General features: G+C 43.7%; 1 protein-coding gene across 2 annotated transcripts in view; it reads right to left on the bottom strand.

The window, feature by feature from the left end:
• LOC142579098 (cytochrome P450 3A14-like) overlaps nucleotides 1-19,217 on the bottom strand; it is a 45,132-nt gene that overhangs the window by 4,948 nt on the left and 20,967 nt on the right. For both annotated transcript variants that reach the window (XM_075688967.1, XM_075688966.1), the window contains exons 2-11: nucleotides 16,013-16,109; nucleotides 15,449-15,501; nucleotides 15,210-15,306; nucleotides 14,372-14,497; nucleotides 12,634-12,871; nucleotides 12,056-12,186; nucleotides 10,799-10,886; nucleotides 5,446-5,515; nucleotides 3,968-4,076; nucleotides 1,360-1,451 (exon numbers count right to left, since the gene is read on the bottom strand). In XM_075688967.1, the coding sequence (XP_075545082.1) occupies nucleotides 1,360-1,451; nucleotides 3,968-4,076; nucleotides 5,446-5,515; nucleotides 10,799-10,886; nucleotides 12,056-12,186; nucleotides 12,634-12,871; nucleotides 14,372-14,497; nucleotides 15,210-15,306; nucleotides 15,449-15,501; nucleotides 16,013-16,109 (1,101 nt within the window). The remainder of the gene's footprint in view (nucleotides 1-1,359; nucleotides 1,452-3,967; nucleotides 4,077-5,445; nucleotides 5,516-10,798; nucleotides 10,887-12,055; nucleotides 12,187-12,633; nucleotides 12,872-14,371; nucleotides 14,498-15,209; nucleotides 15,307-15,448; nucleotides 15,502-16,012; nucleotides 16,110-19,217) is intronic.

Raw genomic sequence — 19,217 nt, 5'->3', positions numbered from 1 at the left:
CAGTAGCAGGCAACAGAACAGTCCAAAATTGCGTTGAAAAAGCACTGCAGAAATAGATATTCACTACGCACTGTAAGCAATAAATAAGATATCAATTAAACCATTTTCGCTTAATTATCGTAACCATTACCGATAACTAAGTTTCTCGTGAAGTATTGTCTAACAGTGGGACTGGGTTGTTCAATAAAGACCGACGGAATCTCCAACATCTTTATTTCTGAAAATTATTCATCGACACCTTTATCCCTTTCTAATGCTCCCAGTAAGTCAAATGCATGCGTCTCACCTTTTCTGCCAGGCTTAGATAACACGAGTGAAGCCATCTATTGCCAGTTGTTCCATGTCAAAGCAATGTCTTTTTTTACGGTTCCCCGAAGCATCGCAACGATAACCTTACCCTTACGTTAGTCCTGTTGTGACACACTCCGATTATCTTACGTCCCTCACAGTAAGGGAGATTGCTTTGATCTGGAACAAGGTGTACTTAAGACGTTGGAGGCTGTTTTTAGGCAGGTGTCAGAAAATGATCTAGGCTTGGTTGAAATGGTGGGTCGCGGGTACTTCACTTACTGGGGATAATATAAAAAGGTAAATGTTCCATAGAATAATCTTCAGAAATAAAGATTTCAGGGCATGGGTCACAGCTTTCATTGAAGAAACATCGTGTAATCACAACGCTCTTTATATAACCAGAATTCCCTCTACATCATTGTTTTGCTATTGCTTTTTAATTGCTCCTCTTTCGTGTTATATAGGCCTGAGGGCTAATAAATAAATGAATAAATAAATAAATAAATTGCACGAAACTTGAAAAATAGGAAAATAAAACACTAATAATAGCAAGCTTCTTCTGAGTCATCTTCTTCGTAAATAGTCCGATACACTCGACCCCTTTATTCAATGAGCCTAGGGCAGTATCCCTGAGGTCTTTCCATCGAAATGATGACTTTATTGCAATCACATACTGGCTGTTACTCTCACAAGGTTTAATCACAAGTGGCCTAGCAATTAGCGTATAAATTACAATCACACAGATAAATTTTTTTGCACGATTGGTTTCCCTTGGCTGGATAATTGAAACCAAAGCTACTGTTCTACATTGGTAATTCAACGCTCATTCGTAACACTCATTCCGCTGGGAGCAGCTGCCCACGACTCTATAGCAGAACGCAAAACCACGACCTTTCATGTGAGATTTTACGGCGAAGTGCTTTTAAAACAAGCTCTAGGCAGCCATCTTCACGTTAATTAGATAAAGCTCTCTTACGACCCTGCTAAGCAACAATAAATGCGCCGTTTTGTATCAAGCCCAGCACGTCGTTGGTTGTTCTGGTAGTGTGTAACAGAAAGTGCACTCACGATAGCCCTGGAGGATAAAGACGTAGTGATTCGTCCACTACTTTTTCCAAGTATTTCAGCTTCTTCATGACTGTTTCATAGTCCAAGGAACCCTAAGGAAATAAAAGTATAAGTCATTTGGTTAAGCATTCCACTATTCACAGGAGACACCCAAATTTTTCGTTAATGATGATACAGTGTTTTACCTAAATGTTAAATAGTCTGATCATCATCAGCAGTAGCAGCAACTTATTTTATGTACACTGCAGGGCTAAGGCCTCAGAAGAACTTCACTTTGGCCTAGTTGGTATTTACTGCATATCATACTGACCGCAAAAAAGACGTTCTCTCCCTCTGTGCCCGTCCTTTTTTGCGGTCAATATGATATGTGCTAAGGCCTCTCCCTGTGATCTTCAATTACTCCTGTCCTGCGCCAAACGAATCCGGCTAGTGGCTGCGAATTTCTTAATTTCATCACCTCACCTAGTCTTCGGCCGTCCTCGACTGCGCTTCCCTTCTCTCGGTACCCATTCTGTAACCCTAATGGTCCACCGGTTATCTAGCATACGCATTACGTGACCTGCCCAGCTCTATTTCTTTCTCTTATTGTCAATTAGAATATCGGCTATCCCTGTTTGCTCTCTGACCCACAGCGCTCCCTTCCTGTCTCTTAAAGCTTTGCCTAACATTCTTCATTCCATTGTTCCTTGCGCGGTCTTCAACTTGTTTTCGAGCTGCTTTGTCCGTCTCCAAGTTTCTGCCCCATATGTCAGTGCCGGTACAATACATTGATTGGACATCCTTCTTTTTAGTGATAATGGCAAGCTTCCAGTCAGGATCTAAAATATCTGCCGAATGCGCTCCAACCCATGTTTATGTTTCTCTAAATTTTCTTCTCATAATCAGGGTCCCCTGTGAGTCATTGACCTAGGTAAACGTACTCCGTGACAGACTCTAGAGGCTAACTGGTGATCCTGAACTCTTGTTCCCTTGCCCAGCTATTGACCATTATCGTCTGCCTATTAAGCTTCCAAGCCCACTCTTATACTCTCTCTGTTAAGGTCCTCAATCATTTGTTGTGACTCGTAACATGGGGCTATTTAGAGATACTCAATGCTCAAATAAAGTGTTGCATTGAATGGACACCACAATTTCTTTGCTTGTGTAGGAAACAGAAAGATCAACTGCATTTTTAAAGGGAAGATTTCTTTACCTACCCCTAAATTTTGCGCTGAAAGTGTTTTAAGAACGTGTTTTAAGTGCCAAAGTTTGACGAGTACGTATGTTCCCGGCATCAGCGAAGCTTTGTCACGTGTCGCGTATGTTACCAACCGCAAGTTACGTCACGAGTTTGTCAACGCTAAAGACAAAGAAAATAAAGGTTCTCTGGCGTTGTATATAAGATACCATGTCCGAACTGCAATCATATCTACATTGGTGAAAGTGGCAATTTTGAGCGTCGCCTGAAGGAGCACATGAGCGATTTGAGAAAGAAAAAAGTCACTTCCAGTACACTCGCAGAACACACAGAAACCCAGCAACACAATTACAACTGGAGCCAAGCTTCAGTCATTGTCCAAGAAAAGTAATGGACAAAACAGCAGTGTCTGGAATATCTTACTATCTAAACAACCACACACACGCTTAATTCAAACGATGACAACCTCTCAGGAACATATGCAAGACGCCTGAAGTGATTATTGACGAAGATTTAAGCTGGAGGTTTTATGCCTCTCAGCTCAGTGAACACGGCTTCAGTGTGGAAGCCGAAGCGTTTATTAATTTTAATACACTATTTTGGTCGGCGTTCTGTTTTACTTCCTATTCTGCCGTTACTTCCCGACCAGACGAGACTTCGTCAAACGCTTCATTTCATCACCTAAGCATTCTCAAAAGCTTCTAGCTATGAAGCGTTCAAGCCATTCCCCAGATGAGCAGGAGAGGTCATGCACACCTGGGGAAGAATACAGTATATTTTGCTTTATAACTTCATTCTGTGCATTTCGTAATTATGAAAGTGATCTACCCCATTCAACGAGACAAAGAAAGGTTATGACTGAGCTCACTTGTTCTTCAGGTGCTCTATAACTTGAGAAATTCAAGATAGTTACCTGTGCAGTACGACACCAAGAAAAATATGCTGGTTTATTATGTCCAAAAGTTCTCCCTCAAGACACAGCTAAAAGTCCCTACGTTTCAACGCATGGTCCTGCGCATTCATTAAATTTTATCATGCCAAGATGAGGGCAAAATTTAGCATCGAAATATGCTGCGTGCAAAATTTGGCACGAACCACTGGGCAGGTGGCGCATCAGAAGCCTTCATTACTCATGTGACGTAAAGATCATTATCTTTCCTCAACTTGCTAGCATAGAGCAATAACTCTTCATGAATAGCGAAAGTGTGTACATGTGTGTTTTTCCTCTGTATGCGTGGGCGTGTGTGTTTTAGAACGTAACGTTAATTTTTCACCCTTTATACCTGTCCAGGCTCAGATATCATCATTGTCTGTTTTGATCCAATAAAAACACAATATTTTCTATCTATATCTATATGATGGAATATCATTTGAGGATTAAACAGATCCCAATCGCTGTCTGCTTCCCTTCCTAGTACAAGTGTTACTTACATTGGTACCAACCGCATCGAAGACTTCTCGCCGAAGCTTTCCTTGTACTTCCGGATGCTTAGCGAGGGCATACATTATGTAGCTTAGGGCTGTTGCTGTAGTTTCAAACCTGCGTTTTTTCAAGTGACGTACGTTAGTGACACATCTTGTACCGGCGTTCAAATCCAAACAACAAAGAGATACACCGGAATATGGCTAGGGCGGGATCAACACTGGTTGAACAAGAGATGTATCGTGCACCACTGTTTTGACAAGAGCACATGGCTTCATCATGTCATTACTAAAAGTTCATTAAAAAATTTAGGTCTGGGATTTCACGTGCCGAAACCGCGACTTGATTATGAGGCACGCCGTAGTGACGAACTCTGGATTAATTTTGACCACCTGGAGTTCTTCAGTCATGTCAGTTGATTGCTTTCTTTGAAAATTGCGTCTTTTGACAGCGTTTACATAGCTCACTCTCATCCACTACCACAATTAGGGGGTTCGTAAAGTAATGTAAGCGAAGTCGATTTGTTAAAAAAAGCTAGAAGGCGGTTAGCTGTAACAGCAAGGGGGCCGAAATAGGGATTATTGTGCCATTTGTTCCAAGAAGTAGAAGTTGATTAGAAAGGAAAACGATCTTCAGGTACAGCATGTAACTTCGCGAACTTTATGTACACTTCAGACAAATTTTGATAGAAATGATTTCTGTTTAACGAAAGTGACATCAACACACGTGACATCAACCTATTCTTTCCCTTTCCCCTTACCAAGGGCAGGGATACCCAACCAGGTTCAGTTCTGGTTAACGTCCCTGCCTTTAAGTTATTCTTCTCTTTCACTGTTTAACCGCCCCTCCTTTCTATTTTATTTCTTTATTTTCGTGTGGTCGCTCGCTTTACAACTCTCCAAATGCTCTCTCATCGTTCGTCAATTTTTCGGTGCCAACTAAGCCCACCGGATTGAAAGCGTCCCTTTGTAATTAAAGATGCTTTTCTGTTTGTTTTTTCGCCCCTACTTCATGAATGATCCGGCAGTAGCCCCCCCCTCGCCCCCCCCCCCCCAGCTACTGCGACTTCACTATAGCACCTTTTCGCTATTTTTTTTTTAACATCTAGACTTCCCTAACCCTACTAAACGCAAACTTTGTTCTATTCCCCTTCTGGGAGTGGGCGAGAGGGAGCTATATGAAAGCTGTCAAGGAATGCGTTTGTTGTCCTGACGAAGACAAAATACTCTTGTCGAAACAATTTCACCTCCGACATTCCTTGTTCGACCAGTCTATAGTTACCGGCGTTGAACAGATGCCCATTCGAATCCGGCTCAAGCATCCGTCGTGGCATTTCGTGGTATATATATAAATTTAAGGTTCAGCTGTGCCCTAAGATACCATACTTCAACTATATTTTCCAGTTGGCAAATCATAGAAGGCAGTCAAAAGATCTAGTTTCAGGAACCGTTAATTGTGCGGTAATTAACGTGATTTTGGTTCTTACCCGGCGATGAAAAGTACTGTAGCTGTGGTTATGATTTCTTCAGTGGTTAGAGCTCTGCTTCTAATACTTCCTGGAAGAGAGCAAAAATTTTTAACATATATAATTTTGAAACCTTAAATACGTAAGCAAAAGAAGCGACAAGTACTTTTGTTAGTTACTGTTACAGGAAGAAAGGAGACAACGAAACCAGGCAAAGTGCAGAGGAAATGATGTGTTGTGTTTAAAGGAAATGTAAAAATCAGAGAAAAGGAAAACTCAAATAGGCGAAGCATCAGTGAGTCGTAGGTGGAACCCGTACCTACATCCTTGGCATTGTGCTTGCGGTGCATTATTAATTAAGCTACCGCGGCGGCCATTCCTCGGTCCACTTTCGTTGTTGTGCGTGTACCATTTTAGTTCTGGGAGCGTTAGCCAACGTCGCTCGTGGCCATGGCAGCTGACGTGTAACGTTCTTTTAACCACAGAAGTCGCGCTGTAGGTAAGCTCAGGAGCAGGCCACTTGTGAATAAACCAAAGTAATGTGTTTTATTGACCAAACAAAACAGCGTAATTCTCCAAGCCAAACAAGTTATTTCTTGCACATTCATGAAACTGTTTCTCGGAATCATTAGGAATAGTGGCCTCGATGTGCGGGATTGTGCAGTGTCGCCCCAGTCCACTCCATCAATGTCGGCACCGCGCCGCCGTAGCACATCCACTGTAGTAATTGTTAATAAACAGCATGGCCAAAAAAATAAAAATAGCTGTCCTGAACGCTGCGTTCGCGCCAAAAACGTGGCACAAGGAAGCTGGCAGCGAACGTCTCAAGTCTGGTATGTCCAATGTCCAGTTTTTTTTGTGAGGGAATCATTTTACAGCAGTATCGGTAGGGCTCTTTCTTTACGTCTGAGTGCGCCTGTATGTATTTGCGAGTATTTTAATGTGGCCTGGTCGAATAGCTTAGGAATGCGAACTTACTTCAAATCACTGCTCAAATACCAATGAAAAGCTCGATGTGTTAGCCGCGAATGATATCGCACCCAGCCACTTTTATGCGCTCCGAGGTCCGAGCTAGTCACTGACACCAATTATACAGGCACAAAAGGTGTCGAACAATTTATTTGCTTGTGCAAAAGCGACACACAGCCAAGTTACCTAATCCTATGAGGAATCAGAAAGCCTTTGTAAGTGTCACTCCAAACCAGAGGCGACACAACAATAACGCATCAGACGGGGCACTACTGACAGCACTTTTAGCGTTAAGGCAGGATAAAATGTATGTAGATGACAGTTCGAGAGGATCATGGCTGGGCACGTTGCTGGCGCATAAAGCAACGAGAGTATTACTACAGCACCTCAATCCGACAGATGTCGGAGACTGTTTATATAGACACACCTTCAAATGTACGCACAACTAATGTTTCGTTTCCCCGCACGCTCTCTCTTTTTGTCCCTACATCCCTTTCCTTCCGTGCAAGGTAGCAAACCGGACATGTGTCTGGTTAAACTCTCTCTTTCCTTCGAAGTGTTAGCATGGCTGATCACCTGGCATGCTAGTCCAAGTGCGCTTAAAGGTGTTGGGTGATAAATATGATACACTCAACGATCCCACAAACACACAAAGATTTCGAACCACTGGACCCAGCATCCAGCAAAGGGCTATGCAGCTATGGTTGTTTGGTGGCTGGGTCGGAGTCTTCCCAGATACATCCAGAAAGGCGTAGCTATTCCTGCAACCAGTCATGTGAAGCATTATTTTTCGCTGTATCCGAAAGCTTTCTTGAGTCTGGACGAAGCGGTAGCTGAGCCAGCAGAAGTTAATTTTACAGTGATGCTGTTTCAAGGTGACAGAGAGAGAGAGAGAGAGATAAACAGACTTATTAAATTTCGGCCTCCTGTTCGAGGCTACTGGATGGTGGTGGTATGGTGACAGGTGGCGGGAAATTGTGGTTAAGGCGCGACGTTGCTAGTGCCGACTCTTGATTGGGCTTGGCGCCCTTCTGGTACGGTGAGCCCAAGGGCTTTTTTAATGCGAGCACACCCGCTGGTGTTGTGTTAGTCAGCCACTCAGAGAGTGTGGGTCTCTCAGTTCCTAAGTACATAGTAAAGTGTGCGTTAAGTGTCCAGGCAATCCCAGAGTGCACAGGATGCATGGGGATATCCCCAGCATTATGAGCACATGGGCGAGCAGTGCTTTCCAGTTATGTACTGTGGAGGGTTCTTTGTGTTGGTAGACGATGTGAATGTGTTTTGGCTTGGCGCCTAGTGACTGAGGCTTTGCATTTTGTGCAGTGTGGTGGAGCTGGCTGAGTGATGTCTTGTTTACGCCAGTCCTGTAGCTTGAGGGTTTGGCCGATTTGAGGCTCTTTGTTTTAATGCTACTAGAGTAAGGGCGTCTGTCAGCTGGGGAGGATGTCTCATGATGTTTGCGTTAGATAAAGCGTGTTTCTGTTGGTTTCCTTTCCACGCCAGAGTCGCTATATGTACCCAGTGAAGAACGACGCGGGGTGGAAGATTACTTGTACACAGATGCACTTTCTTTGTGAGCGATTAATTTTTCTCGATTAGTTGCTTTGGGAAAGCGCCATACACGTATGATTGTCCCCGGAACATAGTAACTTCTCTAGGAATAAAGTGTGCAGCTCTCGAAATAGGCGCTTACCCACCGTAGTGACGTGACTTTGGTGTTGGGCTGCTAAGCCCGAGGGCACGGGATCGAATCCCAGTCGTGGCGGCCGCATTTCGATGGCGGGTAAATGCATGAACCCCCGTGTACCGTTCACGTTAAAGAACCTCACGTGGCGAAAATTAATAGAAAGTTCCCCTTTACGGCGTGCATGCCTCGCTATATTGATGTGGTTCTGAATTCAGAATTTTATTTAATTTTTGAAATATATTTAATTCATTTTAGGCAATAATAGGAAATAAAATAGGAAATAAAACAAATTATGCAATAAATATAGAAAAATAAATTTTCAAAACTTCATTTTCTGAAATTTCAGGAACACTGAGAGCATAGTGCCACTGGATTTTGTCATACGTTCCTAACATCAGTCAAATTTTATGGTGGTTTCTGTATGAAAGCGAACGAATATTTCTCCCTGAAACTTTCTCCACATGAGCAGGCGACTACACACGCTTACAATAAATTGTTTGGAAGTGTATTTCTGTGTGTATCATTGGCAATTATAGAGCATCAGGCAGTTGCGCGTTTAACTGCGGTTGCGCAGTAGTTGTGCCACGGCGCACAGAGGACGTTAAGGAGTGTGCAGCACGAGCGCGGCAAAAACGTTGCACAGGAAAAGAAAAGGTCCTCTTCGCAGGAAAATGCTTTGAGACTATATAAGGGGCTGGCGTCGAGCCCTTTAATATCTCGAAAAATGCGTTGCTAGTGTATGCGTTGTGATTTGGAAATCTGTCGGCTTGTTTTCTAAATTTCTTTCTGTAGCAAAGTTTCCGGTGGACTAAAGGGGTATGTTTTATTTTTTGTAACTGTAAACTTGCGCTTCTCGTTAATGGCACACATATTATTGCTCCTTTTCTGAAACGAACTATTACTAAAATTATACGTAATGTAATGGTTCTCGTACATGCTGGGTACTCTTCAGTGCGAAATATTAGCAGTCACACTATAAATTTTGCTTTGGCGAGTGAACAAGTGCATTTATTTCCACCATAGTCGTCTGCAATTACGTGTTCCAGTAATGGCATTCGGAGAATCGCAAATGTCGGGCCGACTTTTCATGTTCGGCTAGCATTCACGCTGAGCAGTTGTGGGATATTGTATTATCCGCCACTTACAAACAGCCTCTTTGTTTGCGACTTCTAACCTAAATTAATTAAGATATGGGGTTTTACTTGCCAAAACCAAGATCTGATTGTGAGGCATGCCGTAGTGGAAGACTCCGGAAATTTCGACCACCTGGGCTTCCTTTTCATCATCATCAACCTGGTTACGTCCACTGCAGGGCAAAGGCCTCTCCCATACTTCTCCAACTACCCCGGTCATGTGTTAATTGTGGCCATATTGCCCTGCAAATTTCTTAATCTCATCTGCCCACCTAACTTTCTGCCGCCCCCTGCTACGCTTCCCTTCGCTTGGAATCCAGTCGGTAACCCTTAATGACCATCGGTTATCTTCCCTCTTGATTACATGTTCTGCCCATGCCCCATTTCTTTTTCTTGATTTCAACTAAGAGGTCATTAACTGGCGTTTGTTCCCTCACCCAATCTGTTCTTTTCTTATTCCTTAACGTTACACCCATCATTCTTCTTTCCATAGCTCCTTGCGCCGTCCTCAATTGATGTAGAACCTTTTTCGTAAGCCTCCAGGTTTCTGCCCCGTGGCTGAGTACTGGTAAGACACATCAGCTAAACACTTCTCTTTTGAGGGATAATGGCAACCTGCTGTTCATGATCTGAGAATGCCTGCCAAACGCTCCCCAGTTCATTCTTATTCTTCTGATTATTTCAGTCTCATGATCCGGATCCGTGGTCACTGCCTGCCCTAAGTAGATGTATTCCCTTACCACTTCCAGTGCCTCGCTACCTACCGTAAACTGCTGTTCTCTTCTGAGACTGTTAAAGATTACTTTAGTTTTCTGCAGGTTAATGTTTTAGACCCACCCATCTGCTTTGCCTATCCAGGTCAGTGAGCATGCACTGCAATTGGTCCCCTGAGTTCCTAAGCAAGGCAATATCATCAGAGAATCGCAAGTTACTAAGGTATTTTCCATTAACATTTATCCCCAATTCTTCCCAATCCAGGTCTCTGAATACCTCCTGTAAACACGCAGTGAATAGCATAGGAGAGATCGTATCTCCCTACCTGACGCCTTTCTTTATTGGGATGGGGTTCTTTAACGTGCAACTAAGTCTAAGTACACGGGTGTTTTACCGTTACGCCCCCATCGAAATCCGGCCGCCGTGGCCGGGATTCGATCCCGCCACCTCGTGTTTAGCAGCCCAACACCACAGCCACTAAGCAACCCCAGCGGGTGACTTCCGACTGGAAGCAAACGTTTTCCTCTATTTGTATGGCATTAAATTATTTTACTGTCATAGTCGCATTCTTGGCACATTCACTCGTTAGATTTCTATACTTTGCTGGGCACGTGCCTCATAAACGCTGGGCAATCATGCGCAAACATGTTCCGCGCATGTGTCCGCGTGCCGCAGGCGGGGAAGAGGACCGGCAACGAATGGCAGCCCTCTTCCTCCTACGGCGAACGTGACTAGAGTGCCACACACCGCCCGGCATGTACGAGGCACATGTCCTCGCATGCTTGTGTTGTGTTTGTGTGGCACGTTCCCTGCAGCTGCAAAAAAAAAAAGGTAGAGCAACTGTCAGAACGAAACGAATCTGGAAAGTTACCGGTTGAAACTTTGTTATCGCCACGCTCCTCTTCAGCCTCAGTGTACTCCGCGTCGAGGAGATTTTGCAATATGTCAGCTTTCCGCGCCTACAGCAGGATACAAAAATAAAAGATAGGGCACTTCCCCACAAGGCAACACACACACACACACACACACACACACACATACACACACACGCACACGCACACACACGCACGCACGCACGCACGCACGCACACACGCACACACACACGCACACACACACGCACACACACACACACGCACACACACACACACGCACACACACACACACACACACACACACACACACACACACACACACACACACACACACACACACACACACACACACACACACACACACACACACACACACACACGCACGCGCACATTGATATTAGACGAAAGCTGTCAATTCGAACATTGCAGAGCATCATGAAAACCTCCCTATACAGCTTTCTGTTGCTCCATACGTGCTGCATGAAAGTTTTTTTCCGAGCGTGAAAAACGCCAGCAAATGCACACAAAATGGCCGCGCGATTGGCCGCTCGAGGCACTTTTCGTGTATTCGCGGGCTTTTTTGACGCTCGGAAAAACACTTTTATGTAACAGTTATTGAGAAAAGAAAGCTGCACCGTGAGTTTTTCATGTTGCTCTACAATTTTATCATTCACACTTTTCATCTAATTATATTTGAGAGCGTGGTAAATAATTAGGACTAATTATGTAATTAGGTACGATGAAAGGTAATCTAAGGATCGCCAAGCGACGGCAAATATTGTGTTGGTTCTGTCCAGCTACGAGGATATATATATATATATATATATATATATATATATATATATATAATGTCTGTGTGTAGTAAGCCTTTCCTTAACATTAACGTTGCAGAGTTCTCACGTGCCGTCGTTTTATGTAGTAATGGGCGCAAAGAATCCGATAAATCACCAGTCATAGATCATCATGCTCGAACTTTTCATTGAAGTTCGTGGTTTATTTGTGTTAATAGATGATAAGAGCATTATTTCGAATTCACAGCATTAGAGCATTAGAGCACCGAGCATTATTCTTGAATTCAAAAACAAACGAACACGCTACATTGGCCATATCGTACACTAACGTTAAATCGCGCCACGTTTCCAATCGTGTATCCATCAATCGTATGCAGTAGTGTGCAACAGTACGTATATGCAGCGTTATTATTTCGACATTCAGTGCGCATTTTCATTTCACGGATGCAAAAAACTGCACTCACCGTGGGGTCACTTTTTCTCAGCTGAATGACCTTGGCTGTTTGTTCGTTAAAGTTCTCAAACGTATATTCACCAAGGAGAAGCGAAACCCAGTAGAACGGCTTCATGAGTAGACCGAACGTCGTCGTGCATTCTAAAGGGGAGAAAAAGGGTTGAAGGAAACTGCTTGTCAAGAGAATCGTCTCGCGGATTCAAGTCCCTCAGTGGGAAATATCTACTGTGCGATATAGATATCGTGCATCGCGTCTACGTCGATCCGCAATCAATGAAATTTTTTGCTTGCATCTTGCCAGAACATGATACGCCTCGATAGTCGACTATGCCTGTCGGGAGATATGATGGCTTCTTCCTATTCATTCATGGGAACGATGACACTCATTACAGTTACAGTGCCCAAAGAATGATGCTTTTTTTTGGGAAACCCCCCGGATGGCTTTTAGTTTTGGACTTCCTACAGCACATTCTTTCTTTGCTAGACATCATTTATGGCTTTGGTCGCTAAAATTCATTTTGACCAGGGTAGGAAACACTAAATTGAAGAACAGTTAATACTTGCGAAAAAAAATTATAAGTTACTCACGCGCAATCATGTGAAAAGGACCCTTCATGGTACCCCTTAGGGTAGCCTTGGCGATGGCCATAAGCGGATGATCAGGCTTTCCTTGAAAGCGTTCGTCGATGCCGAACGATCCTCGGGCTACGTAGTCCATGGACAGTTCCTCAAACTTGCGAAGCATGTGCACCTCTTCCCCGTTGTCCGCGTGCCTTTGTAGAGACTTAATGAAGATATCCGCGTCTTCTTGGAGGTGTGGCACCATCTAAAGGGTTTTGAAGGTGGGAATACGCGATGCATTCACTGATATCGAGTATGGCATACTCGTGTTCCATAATGCTTCAAATGGCTTCGCGTTGCAAAATTTAACACAACGCACATCTCGGTTACAGTACTTTGTCTTGCCTCGATAAAAGGAGGTGAACTGCAAGCGGCAACTTACAGATCTTTACTTGGCTAGCCGTATATAACGCGCTTCCCTAACCACCAACACGCTTTGATTTCTTTATATGTTGTTGCTTCAATTAAAACGTCGCCTTGCATTTTATTTTTTACAAATTTCAATCACCACCCAAGCATTTCACTGAATGTGCATTCGCAACGTACTACTCTGATCAAGCGCACTCAAACCATACGTCATCAGCGAAGTACAGCCCCCTGTTTCGATAAGGGCCGCAATGATCCACCTAAGGCACTTCTTATGATCCCGAGCGACCTTCTTGTTTGTTAAGGACTATTTTACGAGTATGTTAGCCTTCTGCTGAAACTTCATCGTCTAAACATTGTATTATTCGCTCCTTTTCAGCTTAAATAGAACATTCGCCATCTAAGCCGTAATTAACCTGCTGTGAATGGCCACCAAATCTATTCCTCTCATCTTGAGACTACGCCATGGATGGCCTGAGAAAAAAAATGTCTCGAATAGGTGCGCATGACCCAGAAGCCTATCGAACGTACTTTCAGTTGCCGATCCACATGGCCGACAATATTCGGCTCACTAACGAGCTGATGAATAAATTTCCTGAATTCTATAACAATTCTCTTTCTTGTTGAACTATAGTCGTCATACCGTGGGCCATATAAAAGGCCTCACTTCTGGCAGAGTCGGTCCGCTATGCTAAGAATATAGCTGTTCTTTATTTGTTGATAGATGCACTACCGCCAGTCAGTATAGCTCCTAATTCACTATGAAAGACTGGCTGTCATGCATCCTGAGAGCTCGAAAGTAGAGAGATGATCAACAACAGCGCTCTCAGCTTGCACATTAGCCTTTCTAGTTACTTTTTCTCTAGTGATTGCCAGCGTCCCACGGTGCTACACCGTCAAATTTTCGAGTAATTTCCCCATACAAGTTCATGATGCACAAAACACAGCATCGTGTTTTTTTTTTCTTTCATACAACAAGTCGCTTAAAACCTGCTGTCCGCCCCATTTATTGCTTGATAATAATTTTCTCTCTCTTCTTTCATTTTTATTGCTCGGTAGCAAAGTGAATGTGGCTGTAATCGTCACTCTTTCTGTTATCTCTGTGGCCGCGAAAAACAATGGATAACTTCCTTGTCTCTCTCTCTTTTAATCGATCTGTCTACCATCTAAGGTCTCTATCTAATAGCAGCATCCACAAGGGAATTTTAGAACATGTTTGTTTGCTTGCGATTTAATAGTCATGACGTCGTAGATAGTGCAGACGTAGCTAAGGCTGCTGCGAATGCTGTTTTGAAACAAACAATAAAAGAGAAGGGCTCAACAGCAGTTGGATTTTCACCTGTTTCAGCTTGCTGGTACTTAGACCGTAGGCCACAGACGTCCGAATACTTTTCCATGGAAACCCTCCGACGTGCATGATGGACTTCTTCAACTGGGGGTGCATTTGGTCAGTCATCATAGTAAGCTGAAAAAGATGAAAGAGAAAACTCGTGGCGGTACTCTAAGCGTCCAAGCAATCCTGCTATCAAACCCCTTCAGTCTAGTATGTACGAAAACCATGGTCTTCTCTTCCGTTCGGCTGCTTAGATATTTTCGGCTTGGGAGATAACACTCAGTAAGCACTCGTCAATGGATTAATAGCCTTCCAACCAACACCACTATAAGAAACACATTCCCAATCCTAGTGCTGCATTTAAATTTAAAGGCAACAGGCTATGTATTGGAGTTGGAAGAATGATGAGGGTGGCTATAGGTGCAGTAGTTTACATTCTTGTTTTAAAGCGAGAACTTTAGGCGGTTTACCCATATCATTGGCATTGCCTAAGGCGCGATTTAAGTTCGAAGTAGTTTACATGGTATTGCGATACATCTGCAGTAATGTCCGTAAATCATGCGTTTATGATTGTGTAGCTGCAAGTGACGCCAACAGCGCACATGTACTATAAAAGTAACGTTGTTGCGGGGCAAATACAGGAGCGATACAGTGTCAACAATCAGGCGCAGAGCCAAAGGTAATCTGTCACAGGATTTGATATGTAGAACAAGGCATCACATTAAAGCACTTCCAAACTATACATCAAAGCTGCAGCACAAAATATGAATATTTAGTGACAGGCCACGTGGACAAAAGGGCAACTGCATCTGGAAAGTGCAAAACCACCTTGGCAAATACTCACGCCTCGATCAACGAAGTTCTGAAAGTTGCGCACAAAGATGTACTCTATGAAGTTTATGTCTCTCGTCACGACAAAAGGGGCGTCACCGTTGTAGAACCTGCACAGTGAAATTGCATTGGCTTCCGTAAAATTGCATGCACGAACTGCTTTGGCATTCTGCCATTTGCCTAAGCATAGAAAAGCTGCCTCCCGTACAGCGCAAAATCCACTGTTCGATAATAACTTCCTCAGAAACTTACCCAAAAATATCCCCGTATTGGTCAAGCCATTTGCCCATAACTTTGTAGATCTCCTGTTGAAATATAAGTGCAGTAATGAATTAGGAACAGCTACTGGGAAGAAAAGAAAACGAATAAGTTCTGAAAACAAGTGAAGGACGGCATATCCTTAATGCGGATTTATTTGGTCGCTCCATATTTTTTGCTAGTTCCGAAAGTGCTCTTAGGCCTTCATTCAGTACTATCTTCTTCGTCGTCCGTTGACATGTGTTTGTGCACGTGTGCACGCATGTGCGATGGAATATGCGATGGAGGAGGGAAAGAAAGTTTCGTTGCGGTCGACTGCATTGGTCACTCCCTGCAATAGAACATTTCTCTGCAGGCAATGTCGTGCTGTAGCCACAGAGCGTGAAACTAAAGTGATCCCTCTTTTATCTGTTTTGAAACACTTTTTATTTCTTTGATATTTAAGTGTAAATGTACTGCACTCTCGCTAAACTTCTTAATTTGAACTCGCCATCTGATAGGATGGATCAAATTTATAAGTTCGTCGCACTAATGAACTTTCAGGAAAAGACATGTTACCATTGAGTGGTATTCCTTGAGATTTCCCCAAATTATGTTGGGCTTGGGCCCGGGAATTCCGATCCTCTGGAAATACGAGAAGTGCCACCGACGCCATCTGAGAAGAAAACAAATGCAACATGCATTGTAGAATGGTTCTAAACTGAGTTCGTTCATACATTTTTCCGGGAATTCTTCGAGACAATGCGAAAAAAGAGACGACGACCAGACGAAAGAACGCAGTGTTGTCTGGTCTTGTCCAGTTTTCAGCTCTGTCCCCAAGTACCCACGTTCACATATTTTCTTCTTGAACCCAATGACAATTACAAGCGAATGTCAACGGGGAAAACCAGTGTACTACTCGTGGATTGTCTATAGCTTTGCGCTGACCAACTGTTCGATTCTGTAATTAATGAAAAGCCGTGGAGAGACTGAGGCTGTAAATGCCCTGGCTTATTTACGTATCTCTGTTCTACAAAAAAAAATAGAAAACAATATAAAGTCACAATCAAGATAAGCTATCACGATGGAGGGATCAATGTACGTTTAAGTGGTGTTCGAAGACATGAAGCGCTTCACCATCTTCGTCATTTCACGCAGAAGTCATCTGTGTACTAACATTTTGGGAACGTCTGAACGAACAGTTAAGAAAAACACAGAGCGTAAGAAGCACGACTACGATCTCATACATTGTTATACATCGCAATTTACCACAAAGACATACTGAACACTGCGCCCGTTAAGAATACTTCCGAGTTCACACTTTGCTGCAACCGAAGCGTCAACCGCTGTTCACTATCTTGTGTGAGGGGGAGCTTGTTTACTGTTCCGAGTGTACTCGCTCAAATCGGTTGAAGCAGCACAGGTGACCTTTTTTATTACCTATCCGCTTCCCTTAGAGAGAAAAAGAGAAACATTCTTTAACGAACACTGGAAACGCTTGAGAGACCAAGCGCTCAACGTGCTACTCCGGATGTCGAAGTTAGCATATGAAATCACACATTCGTACATAGTACGCATTCACAAACCTACACATGCACGCGCGGAAACAAGTGATGGTATAGCGCCAACGTCTCTGAAAAAAAGAAAAGGAAAGCTGAAAGCGCCTTGGCAGCACGGAAAGCACTACCAACATTGCTCCAGATTCCGAGTACATGGTGTAGCTCTAAGTTGTTGCCATGTAAATGTAGACGAGATTTTATGTTTCCTTTGAGGTCGCAAAGCACGCGCAGGTGTGTCAAACTTGAATCAAGTCATCGCACACTTTGTACTCGTTGCACTTTGGTAAACACGTCAGGGGCAGATTGTGCAATATGTATTTCGCGTAGGCGACGTTTATAAGAATGCTGTGCAAACCCGTATGCTGCCAGGCCTTGCAAGTCGTGCATTCAATCACTGGAAACTCATCCCGCAGCTTGTGATCCGCTGGCGGGCAGAGAGCAATCTCATATCCGCAAATACTTAAAGCGCAGTTTCGGTATTGCAGATTTCGCGGGTCATTGCTATAGAATTAGCGAAGGAACGTAAGAATATGAACGCAAGCACGCTAACTGGCTGTTCGGTACGCCATGGAAAGGAAAATGCGGAATTGAAAAGAAGTAGTGGCTTCTATTGAACTATACGATACATTAAAGATCTGTGGCGCCAAAACGAAAACAATAAACATTCGCGTCTACCTTTTCCGTCCTGTCATCTTTACGTTATTCTGTTTGGGCGTCACATTACCTTAATATCAACATGCAAGACCAACAAATCGGATTCACTCTTCCAGTAGCGAAAGTTTTATGTCGAAACTAATATCTAACTAAACTAATTCTACACGTTATATCCCAGAAGCAGCAAGTTGGAGCACTATACAAACTATATGGGGTCTAGTCCTGTAGTTGAGATTTCTTCTACGACAGCCATGTGGGCCTGATATCGATTTGAAGCTCAATCTTGCGGAAGCAAGCAACCAAGAAGAGACGTTCGGGACAAACTAAGCTGTTGGAACTCACTCAACGGCACAGAGTGACGGCTTTTGACAAGAAAAAAAAATTAATGACACGGACATCAAGACGACTTCCAGTTTACGGGTAAGTTTGTTATCGCAGCATTAATTTATCACTGAAACAACCTTTCATTTTTAATCATACAAAGGCCAATAAAAACAAAAGTTGATCTCTGCATAACTTGAAGCATCGGTGGACAGGCGACAGCTGTCCGGAGAAAGATATTCCTTATGTGGGTCGAGCGTTGCGGTTACGGTCAAGGCATGCTCTTGTAGCAAAGTGTACCAACATAAAGAAAAAGATAGACGACATCCAAACCGGTGTCTGGACTCATGGTATTGCACTCTTGTTTCACTTAAGGTAGTCAAACTCTGCGACTTTCCTCAATGTGAAGCAGTATTTGCCTCATCCCAGGCACCTTGCGGGAGGTCGGTGGATAGCTAAGCCAGGTTGCTATTTCCGGTCTCGCCATATTTTGGACCTCAGGTAATAACGAGAAATTCACTACCGAAACTGGAACCGAACCGCTGCCTGCAAGCAAAATAGCCCGTTAATCTAACCCCAAGGCCGCGATCGCACTTTTTCTTGTCTTTATTGAGGCCAAGATCTAATGCATACGCCTTTCGTGCCAGAGATGACCAGCTATTTCATGCCTTTGGCGCGTACTTCACGCACCAGCTTCTCATGTTCGGTCCTCGTGACAGCTAACTCTTTGAGATGTTTCAGACTACATCGCCTCCGGGATCGGCCAACATTGCCCAGTGCTTTCCACATAGCGGCTAACGCTACGCAAAACTGTGCGATGCTGTACCGCCTTTATGGCCGACCCAGGTAGAGCTGGCACTAACGTGTCCTCACCGGAGTGGAAATGCCGTCGACGTTTTGAGACATGGACATAGATATGCAGGACTGTATAACACGTAGTCGTGCATGACGTCACAATCACTGTGTACGCTTACGCTCACCCAGTACCAGTGCATGTAAAACCCAACAAATAGGCGTGTCCTAAGCTCGCGTTGAGTGACTGGAGTAGCAATCATGGCGTCCGTCAACTTGCCGCTGGCGTCACATGCACGCGTATTAGAGCAAGCACATAGTTTCTTGCATAATCACGTTGGACGACGGGATAGGGCTTTGCGTAATCGCAAACGGTGCTGGGCACCAAGCAAACAGCAGAATGCTTCACGTCTTTTCTTCTTTCATTTTTTTTCATGAAGAGCCTTTCGAGAGGCGCC

Source organism: Dermacentor variabilis, chromosome 4, assembly GCF_050947875.1.
Source record: "Dermacentor variabilis isolate Ectoservices chromosome 4, ASM5094787v1, whole genome shotgun sequence".
Classification (NCBI taxonomy): Eukaryota; Metazoa; Arthropoda; class Arachnida; order Ixodida; family Ixodidae; genus Dermacentor; species Dermacentor variabilis.
This window is presented reverse-complemented; position numbering and strand designations above follow the sequence as displayed.